Source organism: Anastrepha ludens, chromosome 3 (genome assembly GCF_028408465.1).
Source record: "Anastrepha ludens isolate Willacy chromosome 3, idAnaLude1.1, whole genome shotgun sequence".
Classification (NCBI taxonomy): domain Eukaryota; kingdom Metazoa; phylum Arthropoda; class Insecta; order Diptera; family Tephritidae; genus Anastrepha; species Anastrepha ludens.
This window is the reverse complement of record NC_071499.1, coordinates 57,270,670-57,291,298: the sequence shown is the minus strand read 5'-3', so window position 1 is coordinate 57,291,298 and position 20,629 is coordinate 57,270,670. Positions and strand designations below refer to the sequence as shown.

General features: G+C 33.9%; 1 protein-coding gene across 4 annotated transcripts in view; it reads right to left on the bottom strand.

Annotated features, from left to right (window-relative positions):
* Positions 1-20,629, bottom strand: part of LOC128858029 (fizzy-related protein homolog) — a 73,993-nt gene that overhangs the window by 3,466 nt on the left and 49,898 nt on the right. For all 4 annotated transcript variants that reach the window (XM_054093950.1, XM_054093952.1, XM_054093953.1 and 1 more), the window contains exons 4-6: positions 612-722; positions 308-430; positions 61-195 (exon numbers count right to left, since the gene is read on the bottom strand). In XM_054093950.1, coding sequence (XP_053949925.1) covers positions 61-195; positions 308-430; positions 612-722 — 369 coding nt within the window. The remainder of the gene's footprint in view (positions 1-60; positions 196-307; positions 431-611; positions 723-20,629) is intronic.

Here is a 20,629-nt window from a genome sequence, read left to right as displayed (position 1 = left end):
AGAAGAAGGTTCAATTAGCACAACAAAAACTATATGCAAAATGTGCTCCGGAGTGCTTACCTGTTTGCTGGCAGCCACATCCCAAACGGTGACGAAGCCGTGATGCGTACCGACGGCCACCAAATTGCCACGCTCATTCCATGACACCGATGTCACGGTATTCGAATCGGTGTTAAGGTCGCATAGGCGTGTTACCTGTAAATTGAAAGTTCAAATCAATTTGTGTGATTGAAAATCAATAGAAAAAACAATAACAAAGATTTTAAAACATTTTGTCAATAGTCGACGTAATAATTATTGTACATACTTGACTAGTACATGCGCTCCACAGATAAACGCAACTTCCCAAGCCGACGGCGAGCACATTTTGTGATGACCAATCGACCAAATTCAAATAAAAATCATCTTGCAGCTCGGGCGCATCTAACACCTGTTAAAGAGCGAGTGAATTGTTCAATTAGTTGAAGGTAAATTATTTTTACTATTTTTATCTTTATTTTTTTTATTATTTTTATTTTTTTTTTATTATTTTTATTTTTTTTATTTTTTTTTATTTTTTTTATTATTTTTATTATTATCTAATTTTTTTGTTTTTTTGCTTAAGCATTTACCTTAAATGGTATCCGTGATATTTTTCTGGTTGCTTTGCGCGGTGATCGCAGTAGTTTTTGGCTCTTCGTACTGACTGGTGAAAGCGAGTAGGGGCATTGCTCGTTGAAATCCTATAAATGAAAGGCACAGAAGAAATACCAATGTTATTGAAATGGGCGTAAGAAATTAGTAATTCTCTAATAAGCAGAACAAATAAAATAAACGTTACAGTTATTTTTTTAGAGTCAAGCAGTTGCTCAAGCGAAATATGGCGATTCACTTCACTGGTGCAAATATTTTCATTTCAGTAAACTCAGACAATTAGCGAGTAATTGCGAAAATGTGATCGTACCAACAAAAAGCTGGTATTTAGAAGGAAGAATTCTAGAGCTTAATAAAAAAAGCAGTATGTTATAGAATTATAGAAAACAAGCAAAGTCTTTCATAAAGCCGTTCGATTCAACATTTTAGGAGTTATCCGAAATATGTTTTATATAATAAATTATAAGCCAAAAATTTCCAAATTATGGCTCATTGTAGCGGTAGAGTTAGCTTAAAGCGGAAAAGTGCACCACTTTACACCTTTACAATGAAATTTTCACTGAAAAAAGGTTACAATGAGAGATTTATTTTTATTATAAGATTGGCAGTTTCTACACTTGTCTTGTCTCACATTTTTTTGAAAATACAATATAATTTTTTGAAAACACAAAAAAAAAATATATAATTAAATTTTGAAAACCATATTTTTATAACTGTCAACATTAATTGGCTCAACTTTAGTTCAACCAAGGCGCATTTATTAAAAGTAGTAGCACTAGACCAACAACAATGTTTTGTACGTTTGATTGTGACGGCAAAGTTTTGGAAAAGTAGAAAGCAAAAACTTAATTCGCTTGAATTCTCTGCTGACAGCCACATGGATCCAGCGAAAGAAAAAAAATAAACAAATCAGCTGATTTACCAATACCACTTTTAATAGATTCGCCTTGACTTTACCATAATTCAAATATCGATTGCATGCCAAAAAACGTTGATACCAGATTCGAACATTCACGAGCAACGCACAAATGACTTGTATGCTCAAAAGAAATCTCCGTTTTTGTAATATAGCAGCATAAAACAGTCCCCATAAATTTTTGGGAAAAGCTTCTGAATTGACAGTACTCGGCTGGATCTAGATTCGCTCTGTTCCAGTAATGTATTGTAGAACGGGCTGTGGGATCGAAGCTGTCGTCAAATACTTTATATAACGTCCGCATAAGTGTCGAATGTTAGATTTATGAGAAAATAAAACAGGAAACCACTGTGTAGATCTCCCAAAACGAGCCAGTTCCAACTAAGAATAATTTTTCAACAATTTCTTCATACAAAGGGAATTTCAAAAATGCAATATTTTGATACCGTAGTAATTTAGTACCTAAGTATAGAAAATTTTTGAAAATTAATGGCGTCATACGTCATATAACGCTAAATACCTTAGAGGGCTCGTCGTATGCCTTACGAACTTTGATTCTTTACCTAATATTTATACAGGCAAATTTAAAGGTGATTTAGAATTTTGACGGCAATTATTTGTGATAGGCTAATTTTTTTCTTGACAATTGGTCTCTCTTAATCCATGCCCTCCCTGATTGGACATAGGGTCTCCGGTTTCAATTGTAGAACCAATTCCATTTTCGTTTGAAAATGAATTTTGCACCTCCATTTACATTCGTTTTTATCTAAAATTTCGAATAAACTACTAGCGTAAGGAAGATCTGGTAAGCTCCACCTGTAAGATAACCAGATAATCTATAAAAAGTGGCCGACTCTAACCTGAGGATCAGACGGCTTTTTAAACGCGCGCTCCGAAACAGACGCTGCAAAACTAAGTTAACAAGCCGTTTGCTGCAAAAATTGGAAGAACTTCAATTAAACAAAAAATTTACTAACTTCGCTTTTGTTGCGCTAAATGAAATAAAACTGACCTTGCGTAACACAGAAATTGTGAAAAAAACAGCAGCTAAAGATTTATGCACATTGAATTAGGTAGCTTCACGCACTTTTATGGAAATCAACAAAAACTATACTTTTGGCGTAATGAATGGATAAAAAATCTAACTGTCATTCAATCAAAAGCGCGTCTAATGTACATACATACATACAGACATAGTTGGCTGTGTACAATCTGCGAGTAGACACATAAATACTTAATATGTACATACATATATGTATGTCTAGGTACATACTCGCTCAGACATGTTCATGGGTGTTACCAAACGGAAACTGTGTCAATGTGTAAAAATTCAAATCAATTCAATGCATTTCAAGTAGACGAAGGAAAAATGCGTAAAAAGTAAAACCGCAATTTACTAGTATGCATGTGTGCATGTGTATATACATAAGTTTGCATGTATGTCGGTGTGTTTATAATAAAGGTAAGTACAAACACACATTGCCATGATGGCTGGTTTCACAAGCAAGTAATTTTGTGCGCTTGAATTTTTTTTAGAATGAAGCATTTGGTTACCTAATGGAAAAATGGGGAAAAACGTAAAAATACTCCGATTACTTAAATAAAGCACAGTTTTAGCTACATTGCCTTACCTGCATGCATTAGTGAAATGGTGGATATGATACGCTATGAGCTAACTTTTTGACCACCTAGGTATATATGTATAAGTATGCATACAGTTGCGAACACGAAAATAGCAGTACCAAAAAATATTACAGCTTTTCAAAATAAGTTTCTTAGATTCTTTTTTTATTATTATATTATTATTTTTTTTTATTATTATTTTTTTTATTATTACTATGGCTTTTTATTATTATTTTTTTTTTCTTTTTTATTTATTTTTTTTATTTGTTTTTTGTTATTATTATTATTCTGAAATATTATTCTAATCTCTAACTGAACACACACCCAAAATAGAAGTTCAGGGTTAACATTAAAAGAGCAGTGGTCATATAAGCAACGCGTTTTGGCCAAGTTTATAAAAAAATTGAAGAAAAACTACACTCACAAATTTTGCAGATACAAAGTTGAAACTAATATTAGCATGGGGAAAAACAAATCCATTATGTTTGCGTAAAATTTTTGCACAAATGGTTTAAACCTGTAGCTCCTGGACGAAACTACGACTACTAACATGCTGGTCAATATCGATTATTTCTGTGATTATATCGATATTTTTAACATTATTGACATTTTCTTTATGGTAATTAGCTCACAACAGTATCGGCACCATAAACATAATTCCCAATTTCAGCAGCCTGGCTTGCATTATCGCCTTTATCAAAGAAAAACTGTAAAATATAGTGAAATTTCTCTTTGTTAGCTTTCATTGTTAACACCCTGTAACTCACAACTGAATGGACAAACAAAAAATAAAGAAAGATTTTTTTTAATGCAAAATGTCACCTTGACAACGAGCATAAACTTCAAATTGTTTGATCGATACTTTACGAGATATTTATATTTATTTTATATTTTATTTTTCATTTATTTAGTTTTATTTTAAATTTTATTATTTTATATTTTATACTTAATTATTTTATTTATTTCAAATTTTATTACATCTTATTATATTTGCCTCTGTGTACAGCTCTTTTAAAGTTCCCGCACAGATTTTCTATAGGATTGAGGTCGTGGGGCTGAGCTCGCACATTCCACAACCTCAATTTTATTTTCGCGAAACCAATCCTTGGTCTTCCGACTCTTATGTTTAGAATCATTATCCTGCTGGTAGATCCATTTTTTTGGCATTTCCTCTCTGCAATACGGCAACATAACATTTCCACATAGATATGGACACCAATATTATGCCATCAATTTTGTTTATGGGGCCTGCGCCATAATATGAGAACATCCCCAAACAATTATTTTTGAGCCCACGTTTAATGGTTTTTAGCGTGAATTATGGCTGCTATTCGGTGTCACATGAACGTCTAACATACTGTCACGAACCCGTGCCGCAAAACTATTTCAGACCAGTCAGTACTTAAAATATTACGCCACATGTCAGCTGTCCAGCTGGCGTGTTTTCTTGCAAATTCCAAACATTTTGCCTTATGGGGCTTTTTTCAAGGGCTGCGAGATGCGAGCTGCCAGCTTCCTGTAGAAACATTTAAGTTCACTTCTTTTTAAATTTGTATGGCAGGCTTCATGAGATTGTCTTGGATCACCTAACAATTCTGCGATCGTCTTGCAGGGAAGTTTTTCGTTTTTCTCCTCTTTTATCAGGTGTTTCCACAAATTTGGTTGCATTTGAAATCATTTTTGCTGAACATCTCATCTCGTTTTAGCTCTGGATAAAACTGAATATTAAAAGAACAAAATGTCTGCTTGGATTCAAAATGTCAGATCAAGCACCAGCATCCTCACAGGGGTTATAAATGGTCACTGCACCATTGGCACCCTAGCCAGTATAATCGGTGTACCTCACAATGACTTCTGTAGGAGCTGTGGAGATGAAGAAGAACTCAATTTCTTTCGGTACAACACCTCCTCTGTGAATGTCCTGCACTTCAAAGTAGTCATGCTAAATATCTTGGCCATAATTTCTTTGAAGACCTGGGGAACTTGCAAAATATCTCACTAGATGGACTATTTAAATTCTTAAAAATATCCAAGTGATTTAAGCAACTTAATTTGGGGATGAAAGTCAAATGCAGGTATCACAACGGGCCTTAGGGTCACCGCGTTCCTTTTCTTAGACAAGCAGCTTGGCTAACCTGAGCTAACTAAAAGGTTAAAATGTTCCACAAATATAAATATTTCCCGGAAAATATCAACAGTCGTCATCTCACACAAATCAGCGTGCAATAACGGACAAAGGGCACCATGAATTTTTTTCGTCCATCCTTGAACCTCAAAGCAAATAGTCGCCTGTTTTTCGAAAAATCTGGTCATGTCGCAACTAGACTACTGGAGAAACGTAAAGCCGTCAATTCTAAGTGGTACACAACCATTTGTTTGACACAAGTTTTCGGAGAATTAAGGAGAATCATCCTCCACCAAGACAATGCGAGCGCGCTCACCTATCGGCTCACACAAGAGCAAGTTTTTGAGCACTCAAAAGATCGAATTCTCTCTTACAGGCACATTTCTTCTTTGGCTCCTAATGATTTCTGATTTCTTTTGCCCGAACTCTCTTTCTTAACTTCACAGTCTGTGGTGGTCCATAGCTTCATCAACAATCCTTCTCCAATTCAGTCTCTCTCTCTTGCCTCATTTCTCCAATTACGAACGTTCATCCCTTTTAAGTCTGCTTCGACATCATCAAGCCATCTCGCTCTTGGTCGGCCTTTCTTTCTTCCTCCAAGTGGACGCGAAGTAAACACCCTATTTTGGATTATTTCGTTGGGCATTCCTATAATGTGGCCAATCCATCTAATCCGCTGAGCTTTTTCCCGAATATCAAATATAAAGTGCAAGGTCAACATTTTTCAAGGCCTGAAGGAGCTGTTGAAGCCTTTAAACAACACGTTTTGGAGTTATCCTCTTCTGAGTACTTTGCTTCAATGTGCTTTGCGAATTGATTAAAAAGCATGCAAAAGTGTATTTGCATCTAAGAGGAATATTTTTAAAAACAATAAATCCATTTCCAATATTATTTTACTGTATTTCCACTATTGGCCGCAAAATATAAAAGCAAGCCTCGCAGGGATAAGTAAAGAATGAGTTCATTTATAGTAAAAGAAAGCCTCCTTTCATTATTTTTATTTTTTTCTTAGCTCATTTTTCGCCTTATTAACTATTTCCAATATTTATTTTATATTATCAAATGCGGTTAAATACAGCAAACGGGTACAAGCACTACTGCACTTCACTTCACTCGTAGTCATCCACTTGTTCTCAGAAAATATTGGTGGAAGCATTCAAACACAAAAAACAAACAAAAAACCACTATCACCTGAATAAAAAGGTGTTACACAGAAGATAACAATAAATGTGTTCATATATCGCATTAACGACAATGAGTCGGTTTGTGGGCTCGGAAGTCAATAGCAAATATTTTCATATGCATTTGCAAGTATTTATGTATATTTGTCTGTATATATGTGTACATGTATATAGCTAAGATAACAGCTGGAAGGGTGGAGTTCATATACCAGGCATACAAAAATAACTCTCCAGATAACAACTGTTGCGTTCTTCATCAAAAGTCGGTTCAGCACTTGTTACAAAAAGTTATTATAACTTTTTAAAGCTTTATATTGTGAAAACAGCGCGGTTAGCCATGAATGTGAGTCAACTACGTATAAGAAAAAAACTAAATACATATAAAATGAGCTTATGATAAAACCGAAAGGAATTTGGGTGTGAACTTTTCAAACATTTTCATGTTTTTACTGCTTGGTGTTTGAATGATGTAATCAGCTGACAAACCGAGCCAAAATTAATGTTAAAAGGCTGAAAAGATTATTGCCAAAACAACACACACACATCATGACAAAACGACTAAATGTAAATTCTAATGTTTTAAAGGCGCTAACAGCTGACGAACTTATTCACCGGCAGTTTGAAGTTGAACCCAATGGGGTTGGGGGAAGATCAGAAACTCTGCACCAATCTCAAACTAAGAAATCCAGATTACAGTAGAGAAAGAGGTAGTGAATTGCCCGCTCACTACTTTAAACCTTTGGGGACGGGTGTCGACATATATCCGCCCAAGCCGTTTTACCGTTCCGAACACGTGTCGGCATTTAGTCGCCCAAATTAGTTCGTAGCTGTAAGGCTCGCGCGTATTTCGTTCTGAGCGATAAGATACGCATAGGTACAGTAAAAGAGTCACGTTTTCATTCAAAGACATTAGGGGCCATTATTAGCGATGAAGTCTTATCTACCTTAAAATGTAAACTTACGATGAGAGACGACGGTAGTCAGAACGAATTTCAGTTTTTCGATTCAGTCTCTCAGGGTCACTGTCAGAGGAATCAGCAGGCTTTTTATATATTTTATATTTTATCGTACGCACGATGGCTAAGCGTTCTGGAGATGATACGTTGGATAGTGACAGTTCTGACGAATCTGATAAGATGGAAGACAACGACATTACTCCTTCAATTTGAACGATACCACACAATGCCAGAAAACAAAACGTATACATAAATACAACCAAACTTCTTTTTGTTGGTTTTTTTTTCAATTTGTTTGTTTATAATTATTTTTTGATTTTATGAAACATGTTTCTTGTGTTAAATAAAGCCTTAGTTTTTATAACGTTCAACGTATTTATTTTCTTTACTGCGCACTCCAATACTTCTCGTCCTTAGCGACGCTCGCCCGTCAAGCGGCTTCGTCCCCAAAGGGTTAATACCGTTTAAAGTAAAGAGTTCGAAGTCCTGTTGCAACATATGAAACGTATTCATTGGGGCAGGCCTATTACAGGATCTGTTCTGACACATTTAACATAAATTAGCGTAAACCCGCTTTTTTCCAAAGCCTTCTTTTTTTTTTGAGAATCATATGTGGTATACCTATCTCTTATCTCTTATACGCTAATCCTTATATTTTTACTTTGTTCGTCACATTATTCATCCAGTAGGATGAAAAGGATGAAGCAGATGGCATCGCTGTGCTCTCAAGAAATAGGAATGATTTAAAAGAAATTTTCTTTAAAATTAGCAAAATTGCGATCGTTATTGACCTTTTTGTAAACGAGGGCAAAACCAAATATCTGTTGAAATCGAGGCGGCCTGCACAGATGCCAAATTTCCATGTGGGAGCCTATACTTTTCAAGCAGTGCAGCATTTGTACTACCTAGGAGTTATGTTCGCATGTAGCAGTGATTCAACTTCAGTAGTCAGGGATCGCATCAATGCCGCCAACAAAGCGTATTACGCCCACCTTAACTTGTTCAAGTCGCGACTTTTGACTAAAACTACAAAGTTAACTATGTACAAGACCCTTATTCGAACAATCCTAAGGTATGGTTGTGAGGTTTGGACTCTTACGATTGATGACTGCGCGCAGATTGCCAACATGGAAAGAAAATTTCAAGAAATATTTTTGGCCAAATAAGAATAGATGATTGTACCTACAGATTTCGGTTGAACTCTGAACTCAGAACGAACTTGAACGATCTAACTCAGAACGAGACAGTTGTACGTTTTATAAAAACGCAGCGAATAAGATTGTTAGGTGTGATCCGTATGCTTGCTGACTGTACCGTGAAGAAAGCTTTGACAGGAAAGTTAATGGGCGCGAGGGCCAAAGGCAGAGCGAGGAACCGTTGGATAGATGCAGTGGATCATGATCTTAAGAAGTTGGCAATACGTAACTACGAAGCAACAGCTCAAGATAAGCCGATCTGGAGGAAAGCTCCATCGAAATTGAACGTCAGTTTATCAAAAATGAACCGAAATCATCGTTGAAATTCATGGAATCGGAGATGAATATCTTCAAGGCATCGATTTATCGGATTTTAACTGATCATTTGAGCTTACGAAAGGTCTGTACACCAACAACATTCGGAAGACCTTATAAAAGAGGTGAGAACTTCCTTTACAACATTGTAACTGGTGATGAAGCGTGGGTTTTTCCAACATGAACCTAAAACTAAGCGTCAAAGTACCGAGTGGAAGGCTCCAGACGAGCCACCACCCAAAAAATCGCGTTTGGAGAAGTCAAAAATCAAGTCGATCCGCATTTGTTTTTTCGATTCTAAGGGAATTGTCTACAAGGAGTTCGTGCCAATGGGCCAAACCGTCAATGCAATTTTCTATCTTGGCGTTTTGAAGTGTTTGTTGCATCGCATTCGTCAAATGCGCCCTGAATACCGCTAAGGAGGAAACTGGTGCTTATTGCATGAAAATGCACCATCTCATCGATCCACTCTTGTCCCTGATTTTTCGAGTAGAAATCCCATTTTAACCATCAATCATTCAACGTATTCGCCTAATATGGCTCCCTGTGATTTCTATCTATTCGGAAAATTGCATATGGTCATGAAAGGAAAACGTTATGCGTCCGTAGAGGACAACCAAAAGGCTTGTACCGACATCCTGAAGAACATTTCGGTTAATCGCCTGAAACATTCTTTCGAAAAGATTTAAGATCGCGGAAAACAGTGTATCGTCTGTTTCTATTTTAGCTCAGACTTGTTTATTTTGGACTTCACCTTGTATGATATATCAGTCTTATCGGTGAAATAAAAAAAGAAAAGTTTGATCTAATAACTGTTTAGAAGCAACGTTTTGAGATAAAACTTATAACTGTTATGTCACTGATTTAAAGGCTTTTAAAATAAACGTAAAAAAAAACTATAATGAATTTTGCGTCAACTTTGACAGATCTCATTCTTAAGATAAATTTTTTCATTTTATATTGTAATAATAGTATTTAAACACAAAGGTACATCGGTAGTTGCAAGTATCTGCATGCACAAATTTACATACATACATATTTATGTATGTAGTTATGCACATACATATATACATTTGGGAATCTGTTGCTTTTTTGTATATCAAACGTGTACGCTGAAGTGGCTGAAAGGCGTTTGACCGGTGTATTGTGCTCTCCAGTATTGTTGTATAATTGTGGGACTAAGTGACCAACCAAAGCAGTTATGCACGCTTATAAAGAACATTAACCTCTTAATTGTCAAAACATGACTACCAACTGCCAAAGCATAAACCCAGAAAACAACTTCAAGCTGAATGCGCAGAGTGAATAATGACCACTGAAAAAGCTACATGACATCTGAAAGATTATGACGCGAATTGGGCTTGCAATTGTAACAAGGAAGTTGGCATTGTTTGAACACTTGAGAATGTTCGATTGCCAACATTGTGCAGGCCAGTCTATTGCTGTTGCTAGCATTTCTATTTTGTAAAAGCTTTGCAAATATGCTGACGACACTACCCTTTTAGCGGACGGTTTGAGTGCCTTACAAGCGCTGGTCGGCGATGTTGCGCTCTGCAATAAAAATTATGGCTTGAAAATCCATGCTAACGAAACGAAGTACATGGAAATTAGCAGTACACAAACGTGTGTAAGTTAATAGAAGTTTAATAGCTGACGACTTAAATATACAACGAGTGCAAAACTGCAAATACTTAAGCTGATGGATTACCGAAAACTGGGGTATTTCTAAAGAAATGAGAACTAGAATAAAGTATTCATATTAAATTAAAAATCCAAATTGATTAATGTTACGCACTGTCACCCTGTGCGCTCCTTTATGCTATGGAGATATGAGCAATCAAAACCATTGATTTGAAAAAATTAAAGGCATTTGAAATGTGAATTTTTCGCGAAATCCAAAAAATAAGATGCACAGATAGAGTGACAAATGCGGAAGTATTGTGAAGAATTCGGCAAGTCCGAGAATTGCGCGTTAACATTAAAGACGAAAAGCGGCGTACTTACTTCGGACACATTATGAGAAATATCACGTGCTGGAATTAATAATTGAAGGAAACTTGGGATTGGCAGAAAACAGTTATCTTGGATAAGAAACAGAAGGCATAGGACTGGGATCCACAACACATGAACTTTATTGACAACAGCAAGAGGTCGAAAAATAATTATATGACGAGATTCTTAAAAACATTAGTTTGGGGGAAAAGAAATCCACTATTTTCACGGTAGACGACTGTAGTGATCGATATCGCGTAAAGACGATACTTTCGTAAAAACAATTTAAAGTTTGTGCTCGTTGCCTAGGTGTAATTTCACACTAAAAAATTCTTTTGCTGTTTTTTGTTGGTGAGTTACAGGGTGTTAATAATGGAACAATGGAAGGCAACAAAGATAAAATTCGGTACATTTTCCAGTTTTTCTTTGATAAAGGCGAAAATGCAAGCCAGGAAGCTGAAATTGTGAATGGTGTTTATTTTGAGAAGAAATTGTATTTTTTCACGGTAGATTGTTCAATGGGGGAAAAAAACCAAAAAATGGGTAAAAAAATACAAGTGCCATACCGGAAATTGGCGGATTCGTCCCACAACTTAAAGAATCGTGAAAAATTAAATAACTTCAAGTATTTTCCTAATTTATGCAAAAATATGAGAAACACCATCTGTGTTACCTATTTTTAAACAAAAAGTAATAATCATTTTTATTACAAAAACAAAGAAAAAAAAATTTTGCTACAAAAACAAACAAACATTGTTCATTGTAACACAAAAAAAAAATTATTTCATGAACAAAACAAAAAAAAAATATTACAAAAACAATTTTTATTACAAAAACAAAACAAAAATATTTGTATTACAAAAACAAAAAAACTATATTTATCTTTTTTTATTTAATAAAAAACTACATCGGATGATTATTTTTGCGCTAATTTTGTAATAAAAATACAAAGACCCACAAAAAATGATACTTGTAATTTTTTTTTATTTAGGAAAAAAAATATTAAATAACAAATACGTATAATAAAAAATTATTTTTATTACAAAAACAAAAAATTATTGTATATATAGCACTTTTTTCTCTTATTTAGTAAAGAAGTATTCAAAAACAAAAAATTATTGTATATATAGCACTTTTTTCTCTTATTTAGTAAAGATGATTGGATGATTAAATTTGCGCCACCTTGTATAAACACTCGTACATTAATGATTGGGTATATAAATTTTATGAGGCAATATTCTGTAGGTATTCAAAATTCTGGCTGTTAAAATTCTGTATTGGTAAATTCTACTTGATAAAATTCTTTATTGCGAAATGTCGTATTTAAAAATTCTGGACTGCAAAAAAATTTCGTATACAAATTCTGTGAACCGCTACGGATAATAAAAAGAAGTGCGCATAGAAAGTTATATTACGGCAATATTTTTAAAATAACTAGCAAAATTTCGCTAAAAATTTAATCGTTTATTAATTTCTCTTGCATTTTATCTCATGTTTCCTTATTGCAAGAGATATTTTGAGATTTTAATAGATAGATACTAATTTCCTAATTGAAAATATAGCATACATTTTTTTCTGTACTTCAAACAAGAACTGGTTTCTGGTCTACCGGGGAAAAAGCAGTCAAAATGAGCATCTCGAACAACACATACTGTCGCAATTGTCAACAACCAGAGAAAACGATTTTCCATTTCCTCTGTGAATGCCCTGCCATATGGAAGGAGAGAATGTCAACCCTTAGCAAACCAAAGTTCGAGAGTCTCGAACAACAACTGTCTGGCTTAGACGTCAACAACCGAATAAGGTTCTTAAACCGCCGTAAATAACTGGTAGACAGGTTGGTAGTGAGGATGTGGCAACAAAATGGAGCGAAAGTGCTAGTTGGATTTTGGATGAATCACCGCTTCAACCAACCAACCCAACTTCAGGCAATACAAAATTGTGGTCCAAATAAATTTATATACAGAATATTATATGCACACGGCACCCTGTGCACAGGTTAATCACCCAATCAGAAAAGTTATAATTTTTGCAAATGACGTCGCTGCAGTATAGAAACAGACACCTGACACAGGTCAAAATAAGGATATCCCTCACTCAAAATCATTTTACTTTACTTAGTAGAAACACAACAATTGATGATTAATTTTTCACCACCTTATATATTATAAGTACCTGTACCTATATATAATATAATAAATAATTCGTGCTTACACTCTTTATTAGTTCTTTGGCCGAGCTCCTACTCTTATTTGTTGTGTGTGTCTGGAGAGATGTACAGTTTTAAACCGATTCCGAACGGCAGATGGTTTTTATGAGGAGTTTTTTTCATACCAGATACTCGGAGGTTTGCTTTTGCCTGCCGAGAGGCGACTGCTTTCAGAAAGAATGTTTTCTATCATTTGGTGTTTCGTTTCCAAGGCTTCAAAACTGGGCACTACCGCACTAACTAGTCACGCGTCAACCGGTTCGGCTACGGCAGCCGCGTATATTATTTTGTCTTGATATAATTTTAGAAATATAGAATTATCACCCAGGATTTTTACTAAAAAATATAATATACATAATATTACTGTAATACAGAATTTAGCACCACTCCCGGATCTGTAAAAATTAACCAGTATCTGCAGCGTTTTCGAATAAATCATAGTATCACTTTGTGAAGCGAGTTTTTCTTTACCAACGCATACAAATCAGTGCAAAAAAAAAACAACAAAAAAGTAATGAAAACATTATTCATTCATATTCATCACTCATATTCGGACAATTGAATTGATCAACTTACAGTATTAGCACGTTTATGGGCTTATCCGTAAAATAATAACTATTCTGATTTCTTAAATAAATTACAGCCACGCCTCTGACATTAAAATAACAATAAATTATTCATATTGAAAGCATAATTAGACTTATCGTATCTATCGTACGTCCGTCGTATTTAATAAACAAAAGAAATCTACCGGCGAAAACACTCGTGCCAAAGCCCAACTGCGGTTGTGGTCACTCCAAAATCATTGCCCAAATATGTAGGAATGTAAGTACATAAATATGTATATGCTGATGGTCATTTACTTAACGCATCCACGCCTTTATTTCCAGCCTTGGCTCTATGGTCTGCTCAAATGATTATTCAATTAAAGTTTTTCTTCCAATGAATATTTAACTCACTGCACTGACGAATACTTACTGCCCACACTTTGCGTTTGAGTTTTATTAATTCGATGAACCATTGATAAAATTAATTAGAAAATACTTTCGGAAATTAACTTTTCCAATTAGTGAATTTTAATGTCAATATGTAGTTAGGGTTAAGTAATTGAACTGTGAAAGCTTCGGTACTTTACCAGAAGAAAAACGCAAGAATACGGGTATGTGGTATTGTTTTACTACTTAAAACCGCGAAGGATGTACAGGGTGGTCCATCTAGTGTTTGGAATTTAACTTATGGATATATTTTTACTTTAACAGCTGCTAAAATGACGTCCACGATGTAGTATATTAGAAATTCAGTTTATGATTGGACATTGTCAAAATGGAACGTTTTTCGCTTAAACAAAATCTAGCGAAAAATCATTTAGAGTTAATTTTCACCTGGCCGGTTATGTTACATAACAAACGGAATTTACGCATTTACAGGGGTGGGGAAAATTCAAACTTTAAAATGAGCACGAGGCTGCTGTGTTACCCCTCAGTGCTTGTTTTTGTTTCCTCGAATGAAAGAGCATAGCATAGAAGGCATTTGAGAAAATCCAATAATCAGCCGGAACGTTAATGTCAATTGGTCGCTTAGAAGCTGAGATTTGACGCCAACCAGCTAAAGGCGACTTGAGACATAAAATCGGAGTCACAATGCAAATTATGAGATGTATGTATGTATGTGTGTTAATACTCGTGAAAATGTACTGAAAAATTTGGCTAACGCAGTATGCTGGCGTAAAGTCAGCCGTGGAAGTCATTTGAATGAAATTATGTTCAGGGTTTAATAGCAAAGTTTACTATTTCCAATATAAAATACACTGCCCTTATAAGTTTCAAAAAATTAAATTTTTTTTTTTACATTTTTTCAATCCTTATACTTTTAAAAATCATCACCTGAAACTGTTTTTTTAAATTCGAATTCTAACAAAGTGAAATCAGTGAAAATGTGCAGGCGCATCCTGCACTCATTACTTGCTGACTCAGCTGAAAGAAAATAGCAAGTTTTAACTTTAAACGCGTTTTTCCAGAAATTACTTTTTTTCGAATGGCGGACACTTTATCTCCGAAACTGCTTAGCCGATTTTAATGATTTTGGTCTTGTTTTATTTGTTAAGATGTTTTGTATGCCAATTTACCACATTTTGCAAAAAAAAAGTTAATAAAGTATTGCTTTTTAAGCATAACATTGTGAAAAACAGGGGTGTTTTCTTAACTTTTTTTCAAACATCCGCCATTTTTTTATTATTTTTTTTTTTTGTCAGTTTGTGGTAAATTCTCACGCAAGGAACCTTCCTTTTGAAAATTTTGTTTCTCTCTTTTGTTTTAGAATTACCATTTCTAAGATTAACTGTCCGCCGCAAGACATGATTTTCTTCAGGCCTCGACTTTGGCGCCTCCTGGATATATGTTAAAAAAAGAAATTTTAATAAATCAATTTTTTTTTGTATTATATAAGCTCTAAATAAAAATTTAAAAAAAAATTTATTTTAATATATTATACAGAACATGAAAAAAAAATTATTGAATATGTTGTACTTTTTAGCTTTCCAAGGTGGTCAAGTACCTTAGGCCGAATTAAATTCCTTCACCCTGTAGAAGAAAAGATAGGCAGTCTAACAACTCGATAAAGAAAGATTAAGCAAAAACTAGGACCTTTTAAGAAGGAAATGCAAAGAGAATTTTTCTTTTTTGTTGTTTTTGACTCATTTAAAGTAAACACACACGCACCTATACAATTAATATGCCGATAAGCTGTTATTTCATATTAATTAACGCAGGAATGTTAGTATTAGTCGATTCTATGCAAGTTTGCAAATTTGCTTATGAAAGTTATGTTCATAATTAACTATTATTCATAAAATTTTTTAAATTTATTTTTAGCTACTTAACCAGCAGCAAGCAAACCAGATATTGAAATACTTGTGAAGCTATGGTATATAAAGTAAATACTAAACTAGTCGACATGTGCTACTCCAGGGGTTCCCGATCTCGTTTTGCTCACTTTGCGGCTTCCTTACGGAATTAACTTTTTTGCGGCGCTCGCCTAACAGAAAGCGCTTATACGAGTACATGCGCACTGATATAGAAGACAATAAAATGAATTTGTTTAATATTTAAACCGCAATCCAAAAACTGTAGAACTGTATTAAAATTTATTAGAAAATATAGCAGTACATCAATGAGAAATATGGAACTTTATTTCCTCTGCATAATTTCTCAAACCGAAACTGACGTTTTGTGTTATGCTCTGATTTCTTTCTCTAAATGGATTGGCATTGGGATCTCATTACTATAACGGCAGGAAATTTAGTTTCAGAGTATTTCTCTGAGCCCATGAGGGGGAAAATAGATATTTTAGGTTGCAGTGCCAAGTCCCCTCTTAATAATAATTAAAGTACGGTGTAGCAAGCAGGAAGTTAATCTCTAAAAGTGTAATACTGAGAGTAGAATATATTTTGGTATACAAATAAATATATTGCACCAAAATTGAAAAAGTTCGCTTTGCTGATTCATAATTTTTGGCTGCTGTCAGAAAATAGTTCTAACAGTTGCTCCCTTCTTGACTATTGAAAGTACAGAAAGCCACCCCATTCTCGATTACAAAAAATATTTATAATCCAGTTGTATTGATATCTGGAAAGAATTTATCACAATGAGTTGTTAATATTGATTAGAGTTGGATTAATATCAACAGCAAATTTCGAATTGTTGATGGAATCGATGAAAGAAGCCTTTTTTAAATAGGAAAAAACTCAAGTACATCATTCCTGCTTTTCTAACTTTCTTTCCACCAATAGGGAATAATGTTGGAAACACTGAAATTTGAAGTGCCAGCTGCAGGCAGTATGTACGTTGGGCTTCAACATAGTGATTTATTAACGCTTCCGCTTTAAAACAAAAAAGGCCTGTATCTTCAAAATGCCCAACATGAATAAAATATATTTTACCATATCCTAAATATTATGATTTCCGATTTAAATAAAGTAACAAAAAATATCCTCCCCCCTTCTATCAGGACCGTAATATTACAGCCCACCATTTCTTTACAACAAATGGCTTGGTACAAGAATTCGTCAAACAAAATTTTACTCTTGTTTCCACTCTACAAAGTAACAGCTCTCGTGCTGCAGTATATGCGATGTAGACAACTTGTTTCAAAATCGTGAATATAGGCGCAAATAGTTCAAAAGGCAAGAGCTAAGTCCGAGCAACTCAACACATCCACGGCTAAATTTCCCCCGAAAACGGAAAGCGACTTATAAAGTACCGAAACACCAAAGGCCACAAACACGTCCAATAAGCTTTCAAAGCAATTTTTGTATGTTTAAATTATCGACATTTTTAATTCGAATAACTTAAAAAATATGAATTCATTATTTTTTAAATCTTACTTATATAATCTTTGAACTGAAACATAGTTGTCCTTTTGTGGCCTTAACATATAATATACCTATAAGCTACTCGTAACAATGCAGTAGTGTCAAGAGTAACTATGATATTTTTTCTCCAATGCATTGTTAGTACTTAAGATGAGCAACAAGCAACAATAAAATATTGCGGTTATTGTAGAGGCAATCTGTATAATATTTTCGCATTTTGCGCTATGCATCTTTCAACTGTGAGATTTTCATTTTCATTTCATTTGGGAGCCCCTGTGTTACCCACTTCGACTAATTATTAATATTATTGTATGCAAAAATAAGAATAGTAAACGTATTTATTGGGCAACCTAGTAGAGTAAAATTTGAAGAAACAAAACTCGAGAGGTATACTATTTGCATGAAAATATCTTTCAAAAACTTAAATATCTAGAATAACTTGAATTTGCCAAGAAATTCAATAATATAAGAAATTCTGAAGGCCCTACATATAATGCATAGCCACATGCATAGATTCTGCCACTATTAATCCTCAGAACCTTTCATGTAAATGAAAACAAAGCTTCATTCGCATTACTTTTTCACATTCCTTTCGCAATTCATTCAATAAGTAAGCAACAAATAAAACCACTTCACTAATCAATTTCGCGAAATTGGCTGTACGTTTGCAAATGTGGCGAAATGCTGAACTCGAGGCCACACCAAGATTAGCTTCGCAATTTCCCACAAGTTTGTGGGAACTGACTGGTATTGTGAGAACCATGCAATAATAAAAAAGAAATCGTAGTTAACAAACGTCAAAACGAATTGTGAATACTCAAAAAAAAAAATACTAAAATTTCACTCCACTGCTAATGTAAACAAAAAGTGTAAAATACTAGCAATATCAGCAACTCATCTATCAATTTGTTGGTTATAATAAATATTTTTCATTTTCAGAGGAAAAAAATCGAACAAGTGGACACAATTATAATATTTTTCCCTCCTATATTTTGCCTTATTTTCATTGTACTCTGAAACCGGAGGCGAATACTTGTATATATGTACGGATGCATGTACATATCTAAGTAAAGTTTATAAAATGATGGCTTTCATTTTTTGCGCGCACGTTTTGTTTTGGCCTTTTCGATTCGACACTCTCGAGTTATTGGCATTACATAAAAACAAAAAAGAAAAAACCCGAATTTTGGCGGGAAGCAATGTGATTCGCGTTTGCCGGCCAACACAAGTGCGTATATGCATATGTATGTATAAGAGTATATTAACGTGAATTCAAGTATGTATTTGCCGGCAGCTCCAAGAGGGCGGTGCTTAATGGAGGTTTCAAGTCTGACTTTTTACTGAATTTACAGAAGTAGAAAAAAACGTATAAAAACTTTAATAAATTAAAAACCAGTTTGAAAGCAAGCAAAAAATAAATCTGTAGAAAAAAATGCCATGCACGGAATTATGTATTAAAAATAGTTTTTAAAATTTCAAATTAATCAAATTTAATTAACATATTTTGTGAATAAATAACAAAAAAACAAAAAAAAAAACACCTCGTAAAATTAGTGTATGCTACTAGCTTTACTCTTGTAGAGCAATCAATGTACACTACAAAATAGGCGGCAGACAGCATTTAATCTATAAAGGGTATAAAACGCGCTAGAAACCAAGATACCTGTGTGGTTCATCTTAAAAAATTTAAATAAATGCATAATCATGAGATTAGCTTTGCTGCTAATATAAAACTTCAGGTAGAATTTTGTCGAGCAGGTGGCTAAAAAAATTGCCTATGAAACTCAAATGAATGTTGTATTATTATTATAATTATTAACTTATGCATAAAATCATGCATACATGCATATGTATTTAGCCTTCATTTAGACTATGTAAATTTTAAGAATTATTCTCCATGCTGCTGAACATTTTCTCAATATTCCATTAGACTAAATTCTCGTAGAAAATAAAAGTTAATGGTTTGCAAAAATATATGCAAAATAGTTCAGGTAGTTTTTTAATATTCCATTAGAATGAAACGACAATCGTAGAAAATAAAAATTAATGGCTTGCAAAAATATATGCAAAATACGTCAAGTAGTTCAAAAACATTTAAGAAAGTGTGTTAAGTGTTATAATTGTTGAACTTCATAGAAATATTAATGAATAATTGGCACATAACCGTTTGCCAGGCGTTTCGCCGAACTTCTCATCCAAATTATGAACGTCTGAACGTCTTGATATTTTCCCACAGTTTTACACCGGCTCTTAACGACAAATTTTTTTATGGGAAGTAATTTTTATAAATTAATCATGGAAATTAATTGTCTTTCAAAATTAATTCTTGTTCAAATCAACAAAAACAAAATAAACAAAATAAAAAAAAAAACTTGGTTACTAAATTAGTTACATATTTTCAGTGATAATGAACTCCAAATTCCATACCCCAATAGGAATGAAAAGGTTTATAACTACATATTTCTATTTATTAAAAAAAAATTATTATTATTTCTAATAATTTAAAATTTACGCTGCTATCGCAAAAGTACGCATGTGTCATGTACGCCAACGAACGCCTGCTGCAGAGAACGCCTGGCAGTTTGAGGAGTACTCGTCCACTAAGACTTATCACCACAGACACACATTTTTCATCTAAAGTTAATAGCAAGAGACTGAATTATATAAATTTAGCAGCAGTCGCTTATCATTCGTTTGTAGTTAGAAAAAGAAAAGACCTGTATTTAATATTATCTACCATTAATAAATATACAAGTATTTCAATTTTTTCTATTTAGTTTTAATTTTATGTATAAATCTTTCGTTTTGAATTATTTCTCATTTCGTTACTTATTCAATAAAATATAAAAATATCGTTAAGAAGTATTCTACATTTAATAGTGGCTATTCGTTACTAAAAAGAGCAAATTTTCTATTCCAATTCCATTTCATCAGTCAATTTGATTTCATACAGAATTCAAAAAACTGTGCATAGCCAATGTACTTAGAGAGAATTCACTGTAATCAGCTCTGCTAAGAACTTCTCCGCTGTCTAGCAGGGCGAAGTAAAAAAGTTTTCGCGGTTAGACTTAATTTTTGACAATTCACACTATTTGTAGCTCGTGAGACTCCTCC